General features: G+C 40.3%; 1 protein-coding gene across 2 annotated transcripts in view; it reads right to left on the bottom strand.

Annotated features, from left to right (window-relative positions):
* Nucleotides 1–19,849, bottom strand: part of TRIM33 (tripartite motif containing 33) — a 149,764-nt gene that overhangs the window by 65,710 nt on the left and 64,205 nt on the right. For both annotated transcript variants that reach the window (XM_017345956.4, XM_017345957.4), the window contains exons 2-4: nucleotides 13,902–14,020; nucleotides 13,343–13,487; nucleotides 13,058–13,190 (exon numbers count right to left, since the gene is read on the bottom strand). In XM_017345956.4, the coding sequence (XP_017201445.2) occupies nucleotides 13,058–13,190; nucleotides 13,343–13,487; nucleotides 13,902–14,020 (397 nt within the window). The remainder of the gene's footprint in view (nucleotides 1–13,057; nucleotides 13,191–13,342; nucleotides 13,488–13,901; nucleotides 14,021–19,849) is intronic.

Genomic DNA, 19,849 nt, shown 5'->3' with positions numbered 1-19,849 from the left:
CAGACTGTGTCACTTCTCTGCTTAAAACCGCAGTGGCTCTGGCTCTCTTGTTCAGAGTTCTCATAGTGGTCTCACAGGCCACATGTACTTCATCTGTTAAAACTCTCAGTATTCCTCTAGTACAGCTAGAGGCTTTCTTGCTGTTTCTCAAACATTTCAGATATGCTGCTGCTCGGCCTAGAATGTTTTTGTTACAGTTGGTCTATCAAGCCTCTGTTTAAAGAAATGTAACTTAAATAGTGAGATTTAGTCTAACTGATTGTAACTGTCTCTTCATTCTTAATCTACTTTGTAATGCTTTTCTTTTTTGTATAATCACTTTCTAAATATAACCTATAACTTAAAACTTAATTCAAATGTAAACTTCATACAAGAAGTCTTTATTTTATTAACTAAGAACTCTAAAGGATGTAGAATAGTATTTAACATAAAGTCAGACATTTGATCTATTCAACAGAAACTTACTGACATAGAACCAGGAAAAAAACTGTAGAGCTCCCTAAACAGGTGAGTTTTCACTTGTTATAGAAATTAATTCTGAGGCTGGCATTGTGGCATCACATGTTAAGCTGCCACCTGCAATGCTGGAGTCCCACACAGGCAACAGTTTGAGTCCTGGCCGCTCCAGCCGTTCCACTTATGATTCACCTTCCTGCTGATGCACCTGGGAAAGCAGTGGAAGATGGCCTGATTACTTGGACTTCTGAACCCATGTGGGAGACCCAGAAGAAGCCCCAGGCTCTTAGCCTCAGCCTGGCCCAGCCTCAACTGCTACAGCCATTTGGGAAGTGACCCAGCAGATGAAGATCTCTCACTCCTCTCTTTGTAACTCTGCCTTTTTTTTTTTTTTTAATTTTTTGCCAGGCAGAGACAGAAAGAGAGTTATAGACAGTGAGAGAGAGGTCTTCCTTCTGTTGGTTCACTCTCCTAAGGGCTGCCATGGACGGTACTCCGCTGATCTGAAGCCAGGAGCCAGGAGCCAGGTACTTCCTCCCGGTCTCCCATGCGGGTACAGGGACCCAAACACTTGGGCCATCCTCCACTGCCTTCCCAGGCCACAGCAGAGAGCTGGACTGGAAGAGGAGCAACCGAGACTAGTACCTGGCACCCCAGTTGGGACTAGAACCTGGGGTGCCGGTGCTGCAGGCAGAGGATTAGCCAAGTGAGCCACAGTGCCGGCCATAACTCTGACTTTCAAACATAAATTTTTAATTTCTGCTATCTTAACCATAAATTAGTAAAGTTCAGCAGCTTAAAAAAAAAATGACTAGATTAGTAGCAACAGAATGAGCATGAGGGTCTCGTGCTTGGTGCAGTGGGTTAAACGCCCTGGCCTGAAGCACCCGCATCCCATAAGAAAACCAGTTAGAAACCCGGCTGTTCCTCTTCCGATCCAGCTCTCTGCTATGGCCTGGGAAAGCAGTAGAAGATGGCCCAAGTCCTTGGGCCCCTGCACCCACGTGGGAGACCCAGAAGAAGCTGCTGGCTCCTGGCTTCAGTTCTGGGCAGCTCCAGCCATTGCGGCCATCTGGGGAGTGAACCAGTGGATGGAAGATCTCTCTCTCTCTCTCTTTCTCCCTCCTTCTTTCCCTCCCTCCCTCCCTCTCTCTCCCCCTCTCCCTCTCCCTCTGCCTCTCCTTCTCTGTGTAACTCTTTCAAATAAAATAAATAAATCTTTAAAATATCCAACTTCATGTTAATATTTCAAACATGAAGTAAAAGATTTTCTGGTGAGTTCTTATCTGGGTATGCAAAAAGGAGTATAGCTAAAGACTGTGCCAAGATTTTTAGCCTATGCAGTTGCAAAAATGCAAATGCCACAAACCTGGTGGTTGCAGGAGAGGCAGATGTCAAGGATGTCGGAGAAAAGGCTTTGCAAGGGGCAATCAGTAATTCAGTTTCAGATGTTAAATTTTGAGATAGCAAATTTTCATGTAGATATCAGAGTCTGCAGAACAGAAAACTATGTAACTTCAGGAGTGCCTATCTAGAACTGTATATGGATGGTATGTAAAGCCACAAAACTGTAGGTGTAGGCAATGGTATAAGTTTTGGCACATCCAACATCAGGAGAACAAACAAACGAGACTGAGAGTAAGTGATTAGCATCACTGGAAGAAAACTAAACAAGGTCTTCTAATAGAGCCAAGTAAATAAAATATATTAAAAGAATGATCATGGAGCCGGCGCTGTGGCACAGTGGGTTAACACTCTGGCCTGAAGCGCCAGCATCCTACATGGGGGCCGGTTCAAGACCCAGCTGCTCCATTTCCAATCCAGCTCTCTGCTATGGCCTGGGAAAGCAGTAGAAGATGGCGCAACGCCTTTCTCTGAAGGGAGGAAGGAACCTCCACTGTGATATGGCCTTGACTAAACAAGTTCAGAGTCGGTGAACTCAAGGGGCTTCCATAGCCTAGACAGCTCATAGCAAGAGTCTCGGGTGATTGCTGACGTCATAAATAAGAGTGCCAATTGTTAAATCAACAACAGGAGTCACTGGGTACATGCTCCCCACGTAGGATCTCTGTCCTTAATGTGCTCTACTATGAAACTTAAAAACAACACTACTAGTCGAACAATACCCTATACCTTGTGCGGTTGTGTGAGGGTAGCCTGTTGAAATCCTTGCTTAGTATATACTAAGTTGATCTTCAGTATATGAAAGTAATTGAAAATGAAACTCCATGAAGGGTGGGATGGGAGAAGGAGTGGGAGAGGGGAGGGCCATGGGAGGGAGGGAGGTTGGGGGGGGCAGAGAAGCCACAACAATACAAAAGTTGCACTTTGTAAATTCACATTTATTAAATAAAAAAAAAAAACTATATAACAAACAAAAAAAAGAAGAAGAAGAAGAAGAAGATGATGGCCCAAGTCCTTGGGCTCCTGCACCCATGTGGGAGACCTGGAAGAAGCTCCTGGCTCCTGGCTTTGGATCGGCACAGCTCTGGCCGTTGCGGCCAATTGGGGAGTGAACCATTGGATGGAAGACCTCTCTTTCTCTGTGCCTTTCCTCTCTCTGTGTAACTCTGACTTTCAAATAAACAAATACATATTTAAAAAGAAAAAAGCATGATCAAACATGTCAAATGCTAATACATAAGGTATTCCGATGACAACTGAAAAACAACCTCTAGACTTAGTGATATAGTGGCTGCTCACAATCTTTAAAAAAAGAACATTGTTGATAGGATGCTAACGGTTAAAAGTATTTCGATTCCCACTTCACTGATGGTCACCTACTACTATTTTTTTTTAAAGATTTATTTATTTTATTTGAAAGTCAGAGTTACACAGAGAGAAGGAGAGGCACAGAGAGAGAGGTCTTCCATTCGCTGGTTCACTTTCCAATTGGCTGCAATGGTTGGAGCTGTGCCATTCCGAGGTCAGGAGCCTGGAACTTCTTCCGGATCTCCCATGCAGCTGCAGGGGCCCAAGGATTTGGGCCATCTTCTACTGCTTTCCCAGGCCACAGCAGAGAGCTGGATCAGAAGTGGGGCAGCCAGGAGTCAAACTGGCACCCATTTGAGATGTCAGCACGGCAGGCGGCAGGTTTACCTGCCACACCACAGCACCAGCCCCACTTACTACTATTCTTTGACAACTTTCTTGATCTTAATTTTAATCTACAACACACTACCAATTTATTATGACATACATCTTTATACAGGTCTTTCTTATAATCATTGTTCTGGGCATTTAAGTGGGACATTTCATTTTGGTGACTATAGGTTCTTCGGAGAATTTTTTGCTTTAGTTATGCACTATTTTCCTCCAAATTTTGTTTTTTCTCTAAAATTCATACCAACTGTCAGTTGAAACTCATAATATTCTTGGTTTTTAAAAGTTTCATATTTATTCTCAATTATTTGAAAGAGAGAGAAAGACCATCCATCCACTGGTTCACTCTCCCCAAAATGTCCACAACAGCTGGCACTGGGCCAGGCCAAAGCTGGGAGCTAGAAATTAATCAGGGTTTCCCACAAGATGACAGGGAACTAAGACCTTGAGTTATCACCTGCTTTCTCCCACGATGTACATTATCAGGAAGCTGGAACTGGAAGTGGAGCCAGGATTTGAACTCAGGCACTCCAGTGTGGAGGCATCCCAAGTGGTGTATTTACCACAGAGACAACTACCCACCCCTTTTTAAATGTTCTCTGGCTAGTCTATTTTCTAGGAGCTTATCTAGATTTGGGCAACCAAGTCTGTTAACTTTCGTATTTCAGTTATCATTCTTCTTATTTTGATTAGGACTTTTACAGAGATCCGGTCATTTTGTGACCAACTTTTCCTCTTTCAAAACACTATTAATTTTGTTTTATATTTCCTTTTGTTTTCTTTTTCTTTTTTTTTCAGCGCACATTGATCTTCAGAATGTGAGTGTGTCAATCAGAAATGCCATGACTAGTAGTGACTCATATAAGAAAGAAACTGGTAGCTGATGGTATCAGTTCAACACACAATCTAGAACCTTTGAGATTATCTTTGCTTTACCTTCCCATGTACACAATGATGTCACAGTTCCAGACATCATATCCAAATGCAACAAAGGAAGAAGTCGGAAAAAAGGCTAATACCAGCAACATCTGTCTCTTATATTAAACACAATTTTTTCTCAAAAACCCCATTAAGCAGAATTCTCATTTTTAAATGGTCTAAGTTGTGTATTAAAGTTATCCTAGTACCAGGAACACAAAAAGAAAATACTTAGTTTTTCCAGTCTCTATAAATATTTGAAGCCAAGTGAGAAGAGGCTGGAAATTCTGTACATATCCCCAAATTTGTTCCACATTGGCCCTTCTCCACTGTCAAAAGTCATTGTTGAACACTGACAAATCCAGAGAGAGAGACAGAGAGAGAGAGAAGGAGGGAGGAGAACATATGAACTGATAGGATTCACTTTAATGCAATTTGGGGGTGACAGCTTTTTTACTACAAATGAACCTCAAATGTCAATGTTTAGAGTTCTTTTCTGGTCACTCACTTTCTCCAGAGGATGAAAAGGTTCATAATTCCAAAGAGGGAGGTAAAGAAAGACAGTAAGCTGGTGCTGTGGCTCACTTGGCTAATCCTCCGCCTGCGGCGCCGGCACCCCTGGCTCTAGTCCTGGTTGGGGCGCTGGGTACTAGTCCCGGTTGCTCTCTGCTGTGGCCCAGAAGGGCAGTGGAGGATGGCCCAAGTGCTTGGGCCCTGCACCCGCATGGGAGACCAGGAGGAAGCACCTGGCTCCTGGCTTCAGATTGGCGCAGTGCGTTGGCCGTAGCGGCCATTTGGGGGATGAACCAACAGAAGGAAGACCTTTCTTTCTGTCTCTCTCTCATTGTCTAACTCTGCCCGTCCCCCCCCCCCCAAAAAAAAAAAGAAGAGGAAGAAGAAGAAGACAGTAATATGGGGGGAGGGGTGTCACTGTTGGTAATCTGGATGTAAGATAGAAAAAGAGAAGGTCCCACAGTGTAGTGGGCAGATTTACAATTAATTTTCTTGATTTTAGCTGCATTAGTACTTCATCCTCACCTTCCATGTGGGTCTAATACCCTCAAACACAGAATCTCTCATTCTATCTCTCTAGAGAATAAGCCCAACAATCAAGACAAAGATCATTTCTAGGATCTGAGTTGTTTCAAGTTTCTAAAAAATAAATTGATTCATTTCCTCTAAGTATCCTTTGCATGTAGCTATACTAGGTCAATTTTCAGACCCACCAAATCATTCATCTATTTCCCAACTTTAAATTTCTCAAGTTGGGGCCACCATGTGACACAGCTGGTTAAGCAACTGCCTGCAATGCCAGAATTGCATATGAGCACTGGTTCAAGTTCTGGTTGCTCCACTTCTGATTCAGCTCCCTGCTAATGCACCTGGGAAAGCAGTGGAAGATGGCCCAAGTCTTGCCACCCACATAGGAGACCTGGATGGAGTTCCTAGCTCCTGGCTTCTGCCTGGCCTAGCCCCAGCTTTTGTGGCCATTTTGGAAGATATCTCTTTCCTGCCCCCACCCTGTAATTCTGCCTTTGAAATAAATTAAAATTTTTTTTTCTGAAGAAGTTATACCTTCTAATTGCAAAACAAGAAATATGAAAGATTTCTCAGGAAATAAATTTAATTCTTTCACACTTTATTCAGTCTGTTAAAACACCTGTGATGAAATTTTTCTGAGGTTTAAGTGAAAGAATGAAAAATGATAGCTAAATAATACAGATTATATTTAGAATTCTGATGTATAATCCTGAGATTTAGAATAATGCTAGGTTTGTGTTACATGGCTGGTTATTCACCTAATCCATAAAATGATCATAATGACTATAATTTATCTTTCTTGCTGCACACTGATTTTAATGGGTACTACTAAAGGCTTTATCTTCCACAGCCATGTGGCTCTAGGAGTCAGCCTCATAACTCACCCAATGGTGATTCCTGTTCGTTCCACCATCACCTAACTCTGACCACTTACTAACATTACTATTAACATACTAATCCAAGTTACTATCATTTCTCCTCCTCCTTATTTTCGATTTCTGCTCAGTGTATACCCTCTCTGTCAATTCTACTTCAAATATAGCTCTATGAGGCGGCCATTCATCCCACAGATGCTTGTATCCCGTTATAAGAGCATCTGGGCATTGATACTCAATTCTGCTACTGACTCCAGTGACTAGATACCTGCCACCCATGTGGGAGACATGGATCCAGTGCCTGGCTCCCATTGCAAGCACTAAAAAAGTAAATCAGTCAATGGGAGCTCTCTTATATAGTCTCTCTAATAAATAAATAATTAAAAAAAAAAAGAGAGAAGCTGGGGTCACTGTAGTGGCATGCAGAGCAAAGCTGTTGCCTGCAGCGCCATGGGAGCCAGTTTGAGTCCTGGTTGTTCTTCTGATCCAGTTCTCCGCTAATGTGCCTGGGAAAACAGCAGAAGATGGCCCAAGTGCTTGGGCCCCCACACCCACGTGGGAGACCCAGAAGAAGCTCCTGGCTCCTGGCTTAGGTTGGGCCATTACAGCCAACTATAGAATGAACCAAAAGATGGAAGAATTCTCTCTCTTTCAAATAAATAAATCTTAAGAAAAAAAAAAAAAAACCTGAATCTCCATTTATTTTTTTTTTATTTATTTATTTATTTTTTTATTTTTGACAGGCAGAGTGGACAGTGAGAGAGAGACAGAGAGAGAAAGGTCTTCCTTTGCCGTTGGTTCACCCTCCAATGGCCACCGCTGCAGCCGGCGCACCGCGCTGATCCGATGGCAGGAGCCAGGATCCAGGTGCTTTTCCTGGTCTCCCATGGGGTGCAGGGCCCAAGCACCTGGGCCATCCTCCACTGCACTCCCTGGCCATAGCAGAGAGCTGGCCTGGAAAAGGGGCAACCGGGACAGAATCCGGCGCCCCAACCGGGACTAGAACCCGGTGTGCCGGCGCCGCAAGGCGGAGGATTAGCCTATTGAGCCACGGCGCCAGCCCTGAATCTCCATTTATAAAGACTAAGGTTCTTAGTCTTTATAAATCTATACCTTTCCCCCTCTTCATTTCTTTCTTGAGAGTGAAAGGCAGAGACAGAGAATGAAAAAGAGGGCATGTGTACTTCCCCACTTGCTGGTTCACTCTCAAAATGCCTCCTATGGCCAGAGCTGGAGCTGGGAGCCAGAAATGCAACTGAGGTCTCTCACATAAGGAGCAAGGACTCACCAAATAATTGAACCTCCCTAGGTCTGTATCACCAGGAAGCTGGAATCAGTAAGTTGGTAATCAAACCCAGGTTCTCTAATATGCGATAGCAAGCATCTTGACCACTAGCCTAAATGTCCACTCTAATTGGTACTTTTTTATTCGTTGACTGTGAAGATAGTTTTGACAGAAAAAAGGAATAGCCCCATTGTTTACCTACCAATCATGTAATGCTTTGAAGTACAGAACTGTAAGCAGCAGTAAGGCTGCCTTCCTTTTCATGAACAGCTTCCAAGAACATAAAGTAAATGAAATCAAGGCCCTCAATAAATCGTGTTTAAAGGTAGAGTGAGAGAGAAAAGAAAATGCATAGGTTATAATGTTAATTAATAATAGCTCTACTGTTAGTGAGTATCTATAGTGCCAAGCACTTACTAAGTACAATTCCTGGTTATAAAGTTGGTAGTACTTTCTCAATTTAAAAATGACACAAAGGAACAGGTGACTGACACAGCAGTTAAGACACCACATGGGACACCTGCATCTCATATCAGAATGCCTGGGGTTCAAGACCCAGCTCCACTTCTGACTCCAGCTTCCTGCTCATGTATACCCTTAAGGGGCAACAGTGATGGCTCAGATAGTTTGGGCCCCTGCCACCCACATGGGAGACCCAGACTGAGTCCTCAGTTTCTGGCTTCAGCATGGCCAGCCTTGGCTGTTTTAGGCATTTAGGGGAGTGAATCAATGGATAGAAGATCTCTGTCCCTTTCTGCCTTTCAAAATAAAATAAAGGTAAAAAAAAAAAATTACAACCCTATGGTCAAGCTAATAAAGAGTAAGAAAATAAATTTAGTTATGCAACATCATAAACAAGAAACAGATAAAACCATGGATCTGTATACATATTAATATATTAATGCTATATAATAAAAACTAATGTTTTTAAATCTATTAAGTAGATTATTAAATAGACTGAAAATATAACATCATCACAGCTGTATCGTTGACTCAAGAAGAGGTAAGAAATTTGACTTGATCAATAATATGGAAGAAACTGAGACTCTTAAAGACTAGCTCTGAGAGACCTAAGCTTAGACAAGAGAAGTGGGAAAAAGAACAGAGATTAGATAACAAAGAAATAAACTGGTTTTATGGTTAAATATCTTTCCTAAAAGATAAGGAGAATGTTCTAAAGTTTAAGAAATTCCAAGTATTGGGGTTTGGAACTGGGCAGTTTCTGGCCATAGTGCAAATGGGAGACAGCAGACTAAGTGGTAAAGAATTTAACCTTGCCCCAACAGAAGTCTAGCCTTTGCCTTCAGTTTCTGATAAAGGCAACCTCTAAGCCCCTAAAATACCCTACCTAATAAAGTATCTTTGTTTACTTGGGGACCTTGAACCAAACCAGTCTATGCTAATAATATGATTTACAGTGGAGCTCTCAGTCACATCCTGTCAGGTCAACCTCAAGAGGGCTTGTCCTAAAGACTGAGTCTGCCACTTGGGCAGTGCATAAAAATTCTCAAAACCACAGCTTGGGTGAGCTTCCCTGGTCAGCAACTGTCTATGCAAATTATCACATATCACTGACACGAGGAGTTAACATTGTTCATGATCCCACTGGGAAAACAAATGGAAGCTCCACATTTGAAAATCTCCTGGACTTTTCCTTAAACCTTTCCTTTGGAGGACATTAATCTGTATCTTGTCCACTATAACAAACATAACCATAAGTAAAACAACTTTCAGGGAGTTGAGTTCTAGAAAATTATCAAACTGGGGCTGGCGCTGTGGCGTAGCGGGTTTAAGTTGCTGCCTGCAACACTGGCATCCCATTTGGGCATAGTTTCAAGTCCTGGTTGCTCCATTTCTGATCCACCTCTCTGTTAATGGACTGGGAAAGCAGCAGAAGATGGTCCAAGTCCCTGGGCCCCTGCACCCATGTAAGAGACCCAGAAGAAGCTCCTGGCTCCTGGCTCCTGCATGGCCCAGTTCCAGCCATTGCTGCCATTTAGGGAAAGAACCAGCAGATGAAAATCTCTGTCTCTCCTCTCTAACTCTTTCAAATAAATAAATAAATCTTTTTTTAAAAAGTTACCAATGGAATTTAGAAATTAATGACCCAATTCCTGTTGAGCTGACTCACTAGGTAAGTAATGAAATAGAAACTAGTAAGACTAATTATATATTTTGTTTCTGTTATCTGTAATAGTTAAAATGAAAATAAGAGACGGTTGAGATAGACTCAATACTGGGTTAAGCTCATATTTGGTCTGAGCCATGGTTACTAGCCTCACAATAATTTCAAAAACTATAAAATTTTGTGCTGGGACATTAGCCAGTACCACTACAACCTCAGGCAACAAGAAGGTAGTCCAGAGGTGAGTGTTGCGGGTTAAGCTGTTACCACAGACACCTACATTCCATATAAAATGTGCTGGTTCGAGTCCCAGCACCTCTGCTTCTAATCTAGCTTCCTACTAATGCATTCCATGAGAGAGCAAATGATGACCCCTGTTACCCACATGGGAGACCTAGATGGAGGTCTGGGTTCCTGGCTTCAGCCTAGACTGGCCCTGGCTATTGCAGGCATTTGGAGAGTGAACCAGGGGAAGGAAACACTCTCTCACACATACACATTCCCCCCATCTTTAAGTAGATAAAAATAAACATTAAAAAAACTTCATCCATGTGAGAAAAAGATGAAACCAAGAAACTGCTGAAATCAGAGAAAAAGGAATTGTCTCATTTATGGATTAACACCGTCAGCTTCCTGAAGAAAAATCTTACACTGAAACAGATTGTCAACATGATTAACATAGAGGCCAGGATTTCTGGTCTGAATGCTGCAGAATGATAGAGCACGTTTCAGTTGATGCAGGACCCACAGCTCCCAACTGAACAACCAGATGGCTACACATGATCCAGAAACACAGCATGTTATTCCTTAGGGAACAACTAGCCTGGTGGACGAGATCAAAGCCACTGTAAACTTACCCTGAAGAGAGCAACTGTCCTCCTCTTATGAATGCCAAATGGAACTCCCCAGAATAAGAAACTGATATGCTTCTTATGCAAGTCATGCTGAACTGGCACTATGGTAACTGGAGTATCATCCACTGTGTATGCCTCATGCCAAGTGGCAAATACTGTGATTAAGGGGCCCCTTTTGCAAAGACACACCACATGACTTCATCACTACAAAAATCTAGCAAAGACAGCAAAAGCCTTACCTAATTTATTGTCTCAGTTTCCCTTGATAGTTGTTACAGATGCTAAGAAAATTTAACAGATTCATTGAAAAACAAGGGAAAACAATGCAGAGCAGGTCAAGGGACTTGCCAAGATGGAAGTTTTTTAAAATGGATGAATAAAATGGACGTTTAACCCAGCCATTAAGATGCTACTTGGAATGCCCACATCCATATCAGAGTCCCTAGGTTCATGTCCTGGCTCTGATTCTTATTCTAGCTTCCTGTTAATGTGCACCCTTGGAAGCAGCAGGTGATAACTAAAGCAGCTGATCCCTGCCAACCACATGGGAGACACGACTGAGTTTCCAGCTTCTGGTTTCAGAGAGGTCCAATCCCAGCTGTTGTGGGCCTTTGGGGAATAAATCAACAGATGGGGATATTCTCTGTTTCTTTCTCTCTGCCTCCCAAATAATAAAATTTTAAAAATGGGGTTGAGAAGAGCCACAGAGACAAGATGATAATGAGAAGCCTAACCTCAAATTTCTTGGGTGAGGAAGGATTTTCTTAACTCAACCTACCAGTTTGGAAATCAAGGTAACATACTCATGTGTAGGTAAAAAGGCCAAGGGGTAGATAAGAAGTAGTTCTGGAGTTTTTGACAGGGAAGCCAAATGTATTCTGATGTCAAAATCTGCTGAAGGTTAAACTGGGAGGAAAGAGTGACTGCTGATACTAAACGTGAGAGGTTAAATTAGATTTAAAATGTTTTCACAGGCTCTATGGGAAATGATTATATCTCCCTGGCCTGAACATATTATTAGAATGGATACTATATCTAGCTAGTAAATATTTCATTTGCCTAGTATTATAAAACAAAAGGCATAGAAGTTCACCTTAAGGCCAATCTTGACTGGACATGCTAAATGGGAACCACCAGAACTGCCAAGTCCACAGAGGTTGTTAGTTTAAGGTAGTCCCAATACCAGCACTTAAATCTCATGGGTAGTTGGTATAAATGAAATAAACATTCAGCATTCAGAAAACTGCCTGGCAAACTAAGAATACAACCACTGTTAAAAAATTAGGATTAGCATATTCCCTCTTTAAGAAGATTCTAGTTGAGGCCGGTGCTGTGGCACAGCAGTTGAAGCTGCTGCCTGCGGTGCAGGCATTCCACATAGGCAAAAGTCTGAGTCCCAGCTGCTCCACTTCTGATCTAGCTCCTTACTAATGCGCCTGGGAAAACAGCAGAAAATGGCACAAATACTTGGGTCCCTGCACCCACGTGGGACACCCAGAAGACGCTCCTGGCTGAGTCCTGGCCACTACGGCCATTTGGGGAGTCAACCAATGGATAGATCTTTCTCTCTCTGCCTCTGTGACTTTGCTTTTCAAATAAATAGATAAATCTTTAATCAAAAAAAGAAGAAGAAGAAGAAGAATTATTCTAGTGAACCTCAAAAATTCTAATGAATTGAAAATCTAAGAAAACATACAGCTAACAAACATATTTAGGTGTAATTAATCCAACCTCTCTACTCTTTATTGGCAATATATTCATGAAATTTACTTCCATTTAATCAGAAAAGCACTTCAGAAAATCCTGGACTACGGAGGTTAACTTATCTTTTTACCTGTAATAATCATATGCCATGGAAGCTAAGGAAATTTAATGGAGAATTTTGTTATACATCTAACTAGAAGTTTTACAATTCCAAATAGTTCAGATGAAATGTCTTTGGATAAATGAATATTATTGAATTATATGGGAAAAAGAGTTAAAATACAAAGTTATTTATCAATGACTTTTTGTTCATAAAGCCTTAGTTTTCTGCAAAGTATACATCCAATATTAAGCTGGTATATTTATGGTTTGATGTAAAAACAGTTATCAATTAGACATCCTGTGGGAATGTGCCTTTCCAGAAGATAGCCTATAACCTAAGTACTATGTCACACTTGGAAAAAATTTGATCCACTGGAAAAACAAACAAAGAAATAATACAATTCCATTCTTGTAAACCCAAACCTGCATGATGATATATTTTAACAAATACTCATAAGACAATTAGATATGAATGTGGAAGCAATTAAATGAAATACATATTGCTTCAAGACAAAATTATAGAAACAATATTTGCTTTAAGTAAATTTTACAATTATTTTAAAAATTTCTTGGTAAGTAATTATGATTTCTGTACCTATGTTCTTTGTGCTCCAGTAGCTGACAGTCTCTACAGGTCAGTCTGTCACATGTTTCACAGAAAAGTTTCAACTGCTCTTGTTTGTGTACAGGACAGAAAACAGGGCGCTGACCAGATGTCCCAACAGATTCTGTAGCAAAATAAAACAAAGATTTTTTTTTTAAAACTAAACATAAAATTTTGTATACTTTCCTAAATCCTTAGTGATGCTGGTATTCAAAATTTATATGAGTAAGTAGAAAGTATTATAGAGGAAAGTTAATTACAATCTATCCATCTTACCTGAGACATCTTCTTTCTTCCTGATCAAGTGATCTTTAGTGAACTTTACTCTTTGATGTGCTTCAATACAGGTTTTACAGAGCCACTCTCCACATTCTACACAAAAGCCAACAGCACTTGCATTGTCTTCACAACTAGTACATACCTAAAAACATGAAATGCTAATCTACATTAAATTTACAAACACAGGTCCACAAAATAAAGGTGAAAACATGTTAACTTGTTCTCAAAAATATTGGCTAATTTTCTATACACAGAATAAAATTTTGTTATCCATTTATCACCAACAAAATCCTTTTCCTTACAAATTAAATATTCAGGTAGTCAAAATTTTAGACTCAGAACCCAAAGTCAGGGTAAGTTGTGATTTTTTTTAATGAATATATAATGACACAATTCTCATTTAGCCAAGCTCAAGGGTATAGAACAAAGTTATCCTTTATTATTAATTTAAAAAAATGAGCTACAGCAAAGCTATTCTAAATTACTTAACCAAAGATTTTTATCAATTACATTTTAATATCAAGATAGGATTATAAAGAAAAATTGAAAAGCATACCTGTTCTGATTTCTCATCAGAACTGCTAGGGGCTTCAGATGTGTCTTTCACAAAGTAATTATCCACAAGGTCTATCTGTCTGCATTCTTGGCGACATACTGGGCACCGTATTACACCAACTACAACAAAAAATGACAACATTTAAAAAATATTCTTCAGGAAAAACTAAGGAAACTGTGCACGATGTTCATATGGAACTATTCATTAATATGTCACAGACAAGATCAAAGAAAAGAGCATTAAGATATGAATAGAACAACCCGGAACTATATGTCATCTTTTGGAAAAATGACACCGTTCTCAAAGAGAAAACAAACATGGAATATGGTCCTCCCCAAAAGTCATTCTTTATTATAGTATGTGGTTAGCTGAATAATGATCCCAAAAGAAATTCAGGTCCTAACTGTCAGAACCTATGAATGCTCTTTTGCATGGAAAAAGGGGCTTTTTGCAGTAGTGATCAACCAGTGGGTCCTAACTGTAATCAAGTGGTATTTTAACAAGGGGATTAGGGATTGGCATTTTGGTGTAGCAGGTTAAGCTGCCACCTGCGATGCTGCCATCACATACAGGCACCGATTCATATCTTGGTTGCTCCCCTTCCAATCCAGATCTCTGCTAATACGCATGGGAAAGCAGCAGAAGATGGCCCAACTGTGTCCCTGACACCCACACAGGAGACCCAGAAGAAGCTTCTAGCTCCTGGCCACTGCAGTCATTTGGGGAGTGAAACAGAAGATGAAAAGAGTTCTCTGTCTTTCCTTCTTTCTGCAACTCTGCCTTTCAAATCAATCAATCAATAAATCCTTTTTAAAAATTAAGAGGAGAATTAGACTACAAAGAGCAAAAGCCACCTGACAATGAATGCAGAGATTGAAGCAATGTACTTTTAAGATGAAGGAAGGGGCCACAATCCAAACAGGTGAACTAGAAGCTAAAAGAGACAAGGAAAAGGGTTCTCTCCCATACTCCAAACTGAATCAGTCCTGCCAACACTGACTTACCTAGTGAAGCCAATTTCAAATTTCTAACCTATAGAAAGCCACCCAAGGTTTCGCTCATTTTGTTACAGCAACGACAGAAAACTGATACACAATCCATCATCTTATAAATTCCAATATGATTCAGAAATGTTTTAGTTTATATTGATGTGGGAAGAAAAGTCATCTTTGCCTTCACCTGCTAGTGTTCTAGCATCTATCAGAAACGATAAACTGCTGGCATCCCATGTGGACACCAGTTGGTGTCCCCGCTGTTCCACTTTCCAGCTCTCTGCTAATGGTCTGGGAAAAAAGCAGCAGCAGATGGCCCAAGTTTTAAGGTCCCTGTCACCATGTGGGAAGACCCAAATGAAGCTCCTAACTCTGTCCTGGCTGTCGCAGCTATCTGGGTAGTAAACCAGTGGATAGAAGATTGACCTCTCTTCCTCTGTCTCTGTAACTCTGACTTTCAAATAAATCTTAAAAAAAAGAAAAGATAAACTGCTGAGGCAATAAAAGGAAGCTAGGAGTGGGTGTTTGGTACAGCAGATAAAAACGCTGCTGGGGACACCCACATCCCATATCAGAGATGGGTTAACCACACCTCCACTCCCAATTCCAGCTTCCTACTAGTGTGTACCCTAGAAGGCAGCAGATGATGGCTCAAGTACTTGAGTCCCTGTCACCACATAGGAGACCTGGACTGAGTTTCCAACTCCTAGCTTGGCTTTGGCCCAGCCTCAGCTGTTACAGGCACTGAGGGAGTGAACTAGCAGAAAGAAGACCTTTCTATCTGGCCTTCAAATAACAGAAAATTTTATATGTATGCATAAAATACATATTTCACTGCATTTATAAATTATATATGTGATTTTTACATAGAAGCTTAAGAACTTAAAATTAGCAATATACCTACTATGTGCCAGCCATGAAATTGAGGATGTCACATAAATGACACAATCTTTGTTTTCAAGAAAGTGCTCAAGACTAGTATATATGGTTTACACTGTAACAAAACTACAAGAAGCATGATACAAAGACTAATAAGATAGAGAGTCCCAAAGAGTTGCAGAACCACATATAGTCATTCTTGTGGAAAATGAAAACATAAAAGAGGCAGTATCACAGTTTCCCAAGAGACAACACAGACACTGTTAGAACAAATTCAAATATGTGGTTATAGATTTTTAAACAAAACAGTTTAATATTGATAATTATCATGCATTTTACAAACAAAATACTGTAAGCAAAATACGTGTAAAGATATTGCTAAAAATACACAAAAATGTTTCAAAAGGAAGAAACAGTAAGGAGAAAAAAATAGGAGAGTGCTTCAAAAAACTTATAGAAAAAATTAAAGATAAATTTATTTTTGTGCAGAAACAATCTATATATAGTTTCTCACAGTGCACATTTTCTAGTATTTTCCTTGCACTTTCACATTTGAGGTAGCATGAATGAAAAACCTTTTCAAGAAACAGTATAATTAAAAAAAAAAAAAAACTGAAAAAACTGTGAGTGTGGGGGCAAAGTTCCGGGAAAAACTAAGTCTTCCTGGAAACAGCTTAAGTTGTCACTGAAGAGATGAGTACTTTCTATATAGTCTTGAAGAATGAACACATATTGACTAGTCACTGCACACTCCTAAGAATGGCCTACCATAGGACTAGCCCTTCACTGACTCCTGAGAGATAAGCTCTGACCCACGGAATAGTCTGTGAATGAGTGTTCTGGATGTGAGGCTTGGGGCCACAGAATATTGGTCAGGCCAGACAGTTTACACTCACTGTGTGACTTATGGGAGAATGCCTATTTTAGGATGCCTGAAGCCATGAATCATACTGTACACAGATTTGATTCTAGGGTGGACTAAAGTCCAATTAACTGATGTCAGTTCTGCCAAGGATGCACTACTATGAGACTGATGCCTCAGTGAAAAACTCAAGACAGATTTTCTCCCTGGAAATACTCCTGTGTATTGTTTCACACTGTTGCTGGAATAACTATGCACCTCCCTGTTCTATATTAGAAGACACCTAGCTTGCACCTGCTTTCTCTTGGACGTCATACCATGTACCTTTTCTCTTTGCTGATTTTAATTTGTCTTCCTCCCTTCACTGTAGTAAAATTCAACCATGAATACAAGTTTTTACAAGTATAAGTTATTCTAGTAGATCATCATTCCCAACACTGGCCCTGGAGACTGTCGCCTCAGCTAGAAAGTAGGAAACAGCATGCAAACTGAGAAAATAAAAGAGGAGGATACAAGAGAGCAGAAAATATCTACATGCATATATAGATATATATATAATTACATGTATATAAAATATCAAGTTAATGAAAAATTTCCTACAGCTAAATGAAGAAATATTCTTGTGAAAGGTCACAAAAGATGGGGATATTCTATGTTCTTAGCAAGAAACATCCAAAATTATGATACTACCAATTTTATCTGTGTAATATTAGGTGTTTTCCTTTTTTGAACTGCAGCCAAGTTAATTAAGAGTCTTATAAATTTCCATCCTAGACTGATACAATGATATATCAGTCTGGTGATATATATATCTACACACACACACACACACACACACTTATCTTCTCATTCTAAATCCCCACTAAAATGATACTAAGCAATATCATTGTGACCCTATAGATTAAAATGTCAGCATCCCATTTGCATATGGAGCACCAGTTCAAATCTTGGCTGCTCCATTTCTGATCCAGTATTGTCCTAATGCACATGGGACAACATTGTAAGTTAGCCCAATGATTTGGGCCCCTACCACCCATTTGGGAGACCTGGATGAGGCTCCTGGCTTCTGGTTTCAGCCTAGTCTAGCCTATCCCAGCCATGCCTGTTGTGGCCATTATAAGAGTGAATCAGAGGATAAAGGCTCCCTTTCTCCCTCTCCCTCTGCCTCTGCCTTTCAAACAAATAAATAAAAAATAAAAAATAAATAAAAAAAAAGAAGTTGCTACATCTTAATATACATGGACTAAAGGTAAACACAAAGATGCCTAAGTTTGGGAAATAGTTATATTTTTACTTCAGTTTAAGAAAATCATTTTAATTATCATATGAAAGGAAAACTGAGATACTAAAACAGAGTTAAAGTATAGTGAGGGTCTAGTGTTTATGGCACACTGGGTTAAGTTGCCACATGCAACACTGGTTCAAATCCCAGCTACTATTGTTTCCAACCCAGCTCCCAGCTAATATGCCTGAGAAGGCATCAGCAAAGGTCCAACTGCTTGGGCCCGTGCCACCCATGTGGGAAATCAGGGTGAGTTTCTGGTTCCTGGCTTTGGCCTGACCCAGAACTGACTATTACAGGCCATTTGGAGAATGAACCAACAGACAGAAGATCTCTGTCTCTTCTGTGCTCTCTGTTGCTCTTTCAAGTAAATACACCTTTAGAAATAAACAACAGAAGGTCCTGTGAACCCAGGTGGGTGCTGTGGGTTAAGCTACTGACTGGGACTCCTGTAATCCGTAGTGGAGGGCCCAGGTCTGAGTCCTGGTTACTGGGCTTCTGATCTAGCTTCCTGCTGCAGCACCTGGAGAACAACGGATGACAACTCAAGTACCGGACTCCCTGCCATGCACATGGGAGACACAGATAAATTTTCTGGCTCCTGCTTCAGCATGGCCCTGTCCTGGCTTTTGCCATCACTTGGGGAGTGAACCAGTGCATGTCAAGATTTCTCTTTCTCCATCACTGTGTATGTCAAATAAATAAATCTTAAAGAAAAGAAAAGAAAGAAAAAGAAATGCCAAGAAATTTGTTTCAATACAGTGAGGCCCTGGAGAACTGAATCACATAAAATGAAATGCAGTTATTGTGAAGCAAAACAATCTGTCCAATCCTGCTCATCTACCCATTAACAAGTTTCAGAGACCACAGATGGGTTCCATGCTGAAGCTATGGCTCCAAAGGACATACTGTGATAACAACTGTTCTAAGACACAGGCAACAATACTAAATTCGTGCCGTTTTCAGTTTGATTTACCAAAATTGGGACTCTCGGGTCACATGCACTGTCTGGTGTTTCCCAGCCCAACCCTGCTCTACTCTGTACTTTTACCCTCACTAAAGAATTTTAAACTGCCTTTGGAGAATGAGAGCTGTGCTGAGGACAGGAACCAATAATGATAAAATCACATCTAAATCTGCATTAATATAAGGTTTTAAAATCAGTACTTCTTAAGAATTCATACATATTTGTTTCATTTAGTCCTTATAACAGCCCAATAAAGTAGGTTCAATTACTCTTCCCTCTTTTAAGGCAAGAAACTTGAGGTTCAGGGAAATCAGGGAATCTGAAAGCCATATAGCAAAGTAAAATAGGCAGGCCAAGATCTGAAACCAAGCTATCTCATTCCACAGCCCACACGCTTAAAAAATATACTAAAGTACTTCTTCTCTAATTAAAATGATGGCCTATTAGTAACAAAATAAAGGACTACAAAAGTAGTCATAACAGAAACACAGAGGATATAGAGGATAAATTTAAGATGAAGCAGAATCAATTGGACTTAATGAATAGCTGCATAATGACAAAACAGTTACAGCAAGGGAGGAATTTATAAATTCTAGATGATTCTCAAGTTTCTGGCAAGGGTAAATTCATGGATAATTACACAATTATTCAAAATGAGGGGAAAGTGTTTTAGCCAAAATATAATGTGCTCAGCTAGCATCATCAAGGACCTGAGTGGTGTGGAGAGAATTGCTAGCATGCATATAATTCAAATCTGAAATGCAGTTATTTTTACTGAGGAAGACTTGGTTACACCAACATGTACAAGATGAAAAAGAGCTTTCAGATATAAGAGACTGCTTTTAAGCATTTCCAACTGCAAATCACAAGAAGCACATGTCACATCAAAAGCCAGTACACAACTCTGAAACAAAACAAAAACAAATAGAGGTCAACTACTTTTCCATTAACCATTTGTGATCAACT

This window comes from Oryctolagus cuniculus, chromosome 7, assembly GCF_051225735.1.
Source record: "Oryctolagus cuniculus isolate XC-2025 breed Fujian yellow rabbit chromosome 7, ASM5122573v1, whole genome shotgun sequence".
NCBI lineage: Eukaryota > Metazoa > Chordata > Mammalia > Lagomorpha > Leporidae > Oryctolagus > Oryctolagus cuniculus.
This window is presented reverse-complemented; position numbering and strand designations above follow the sequence as displayed.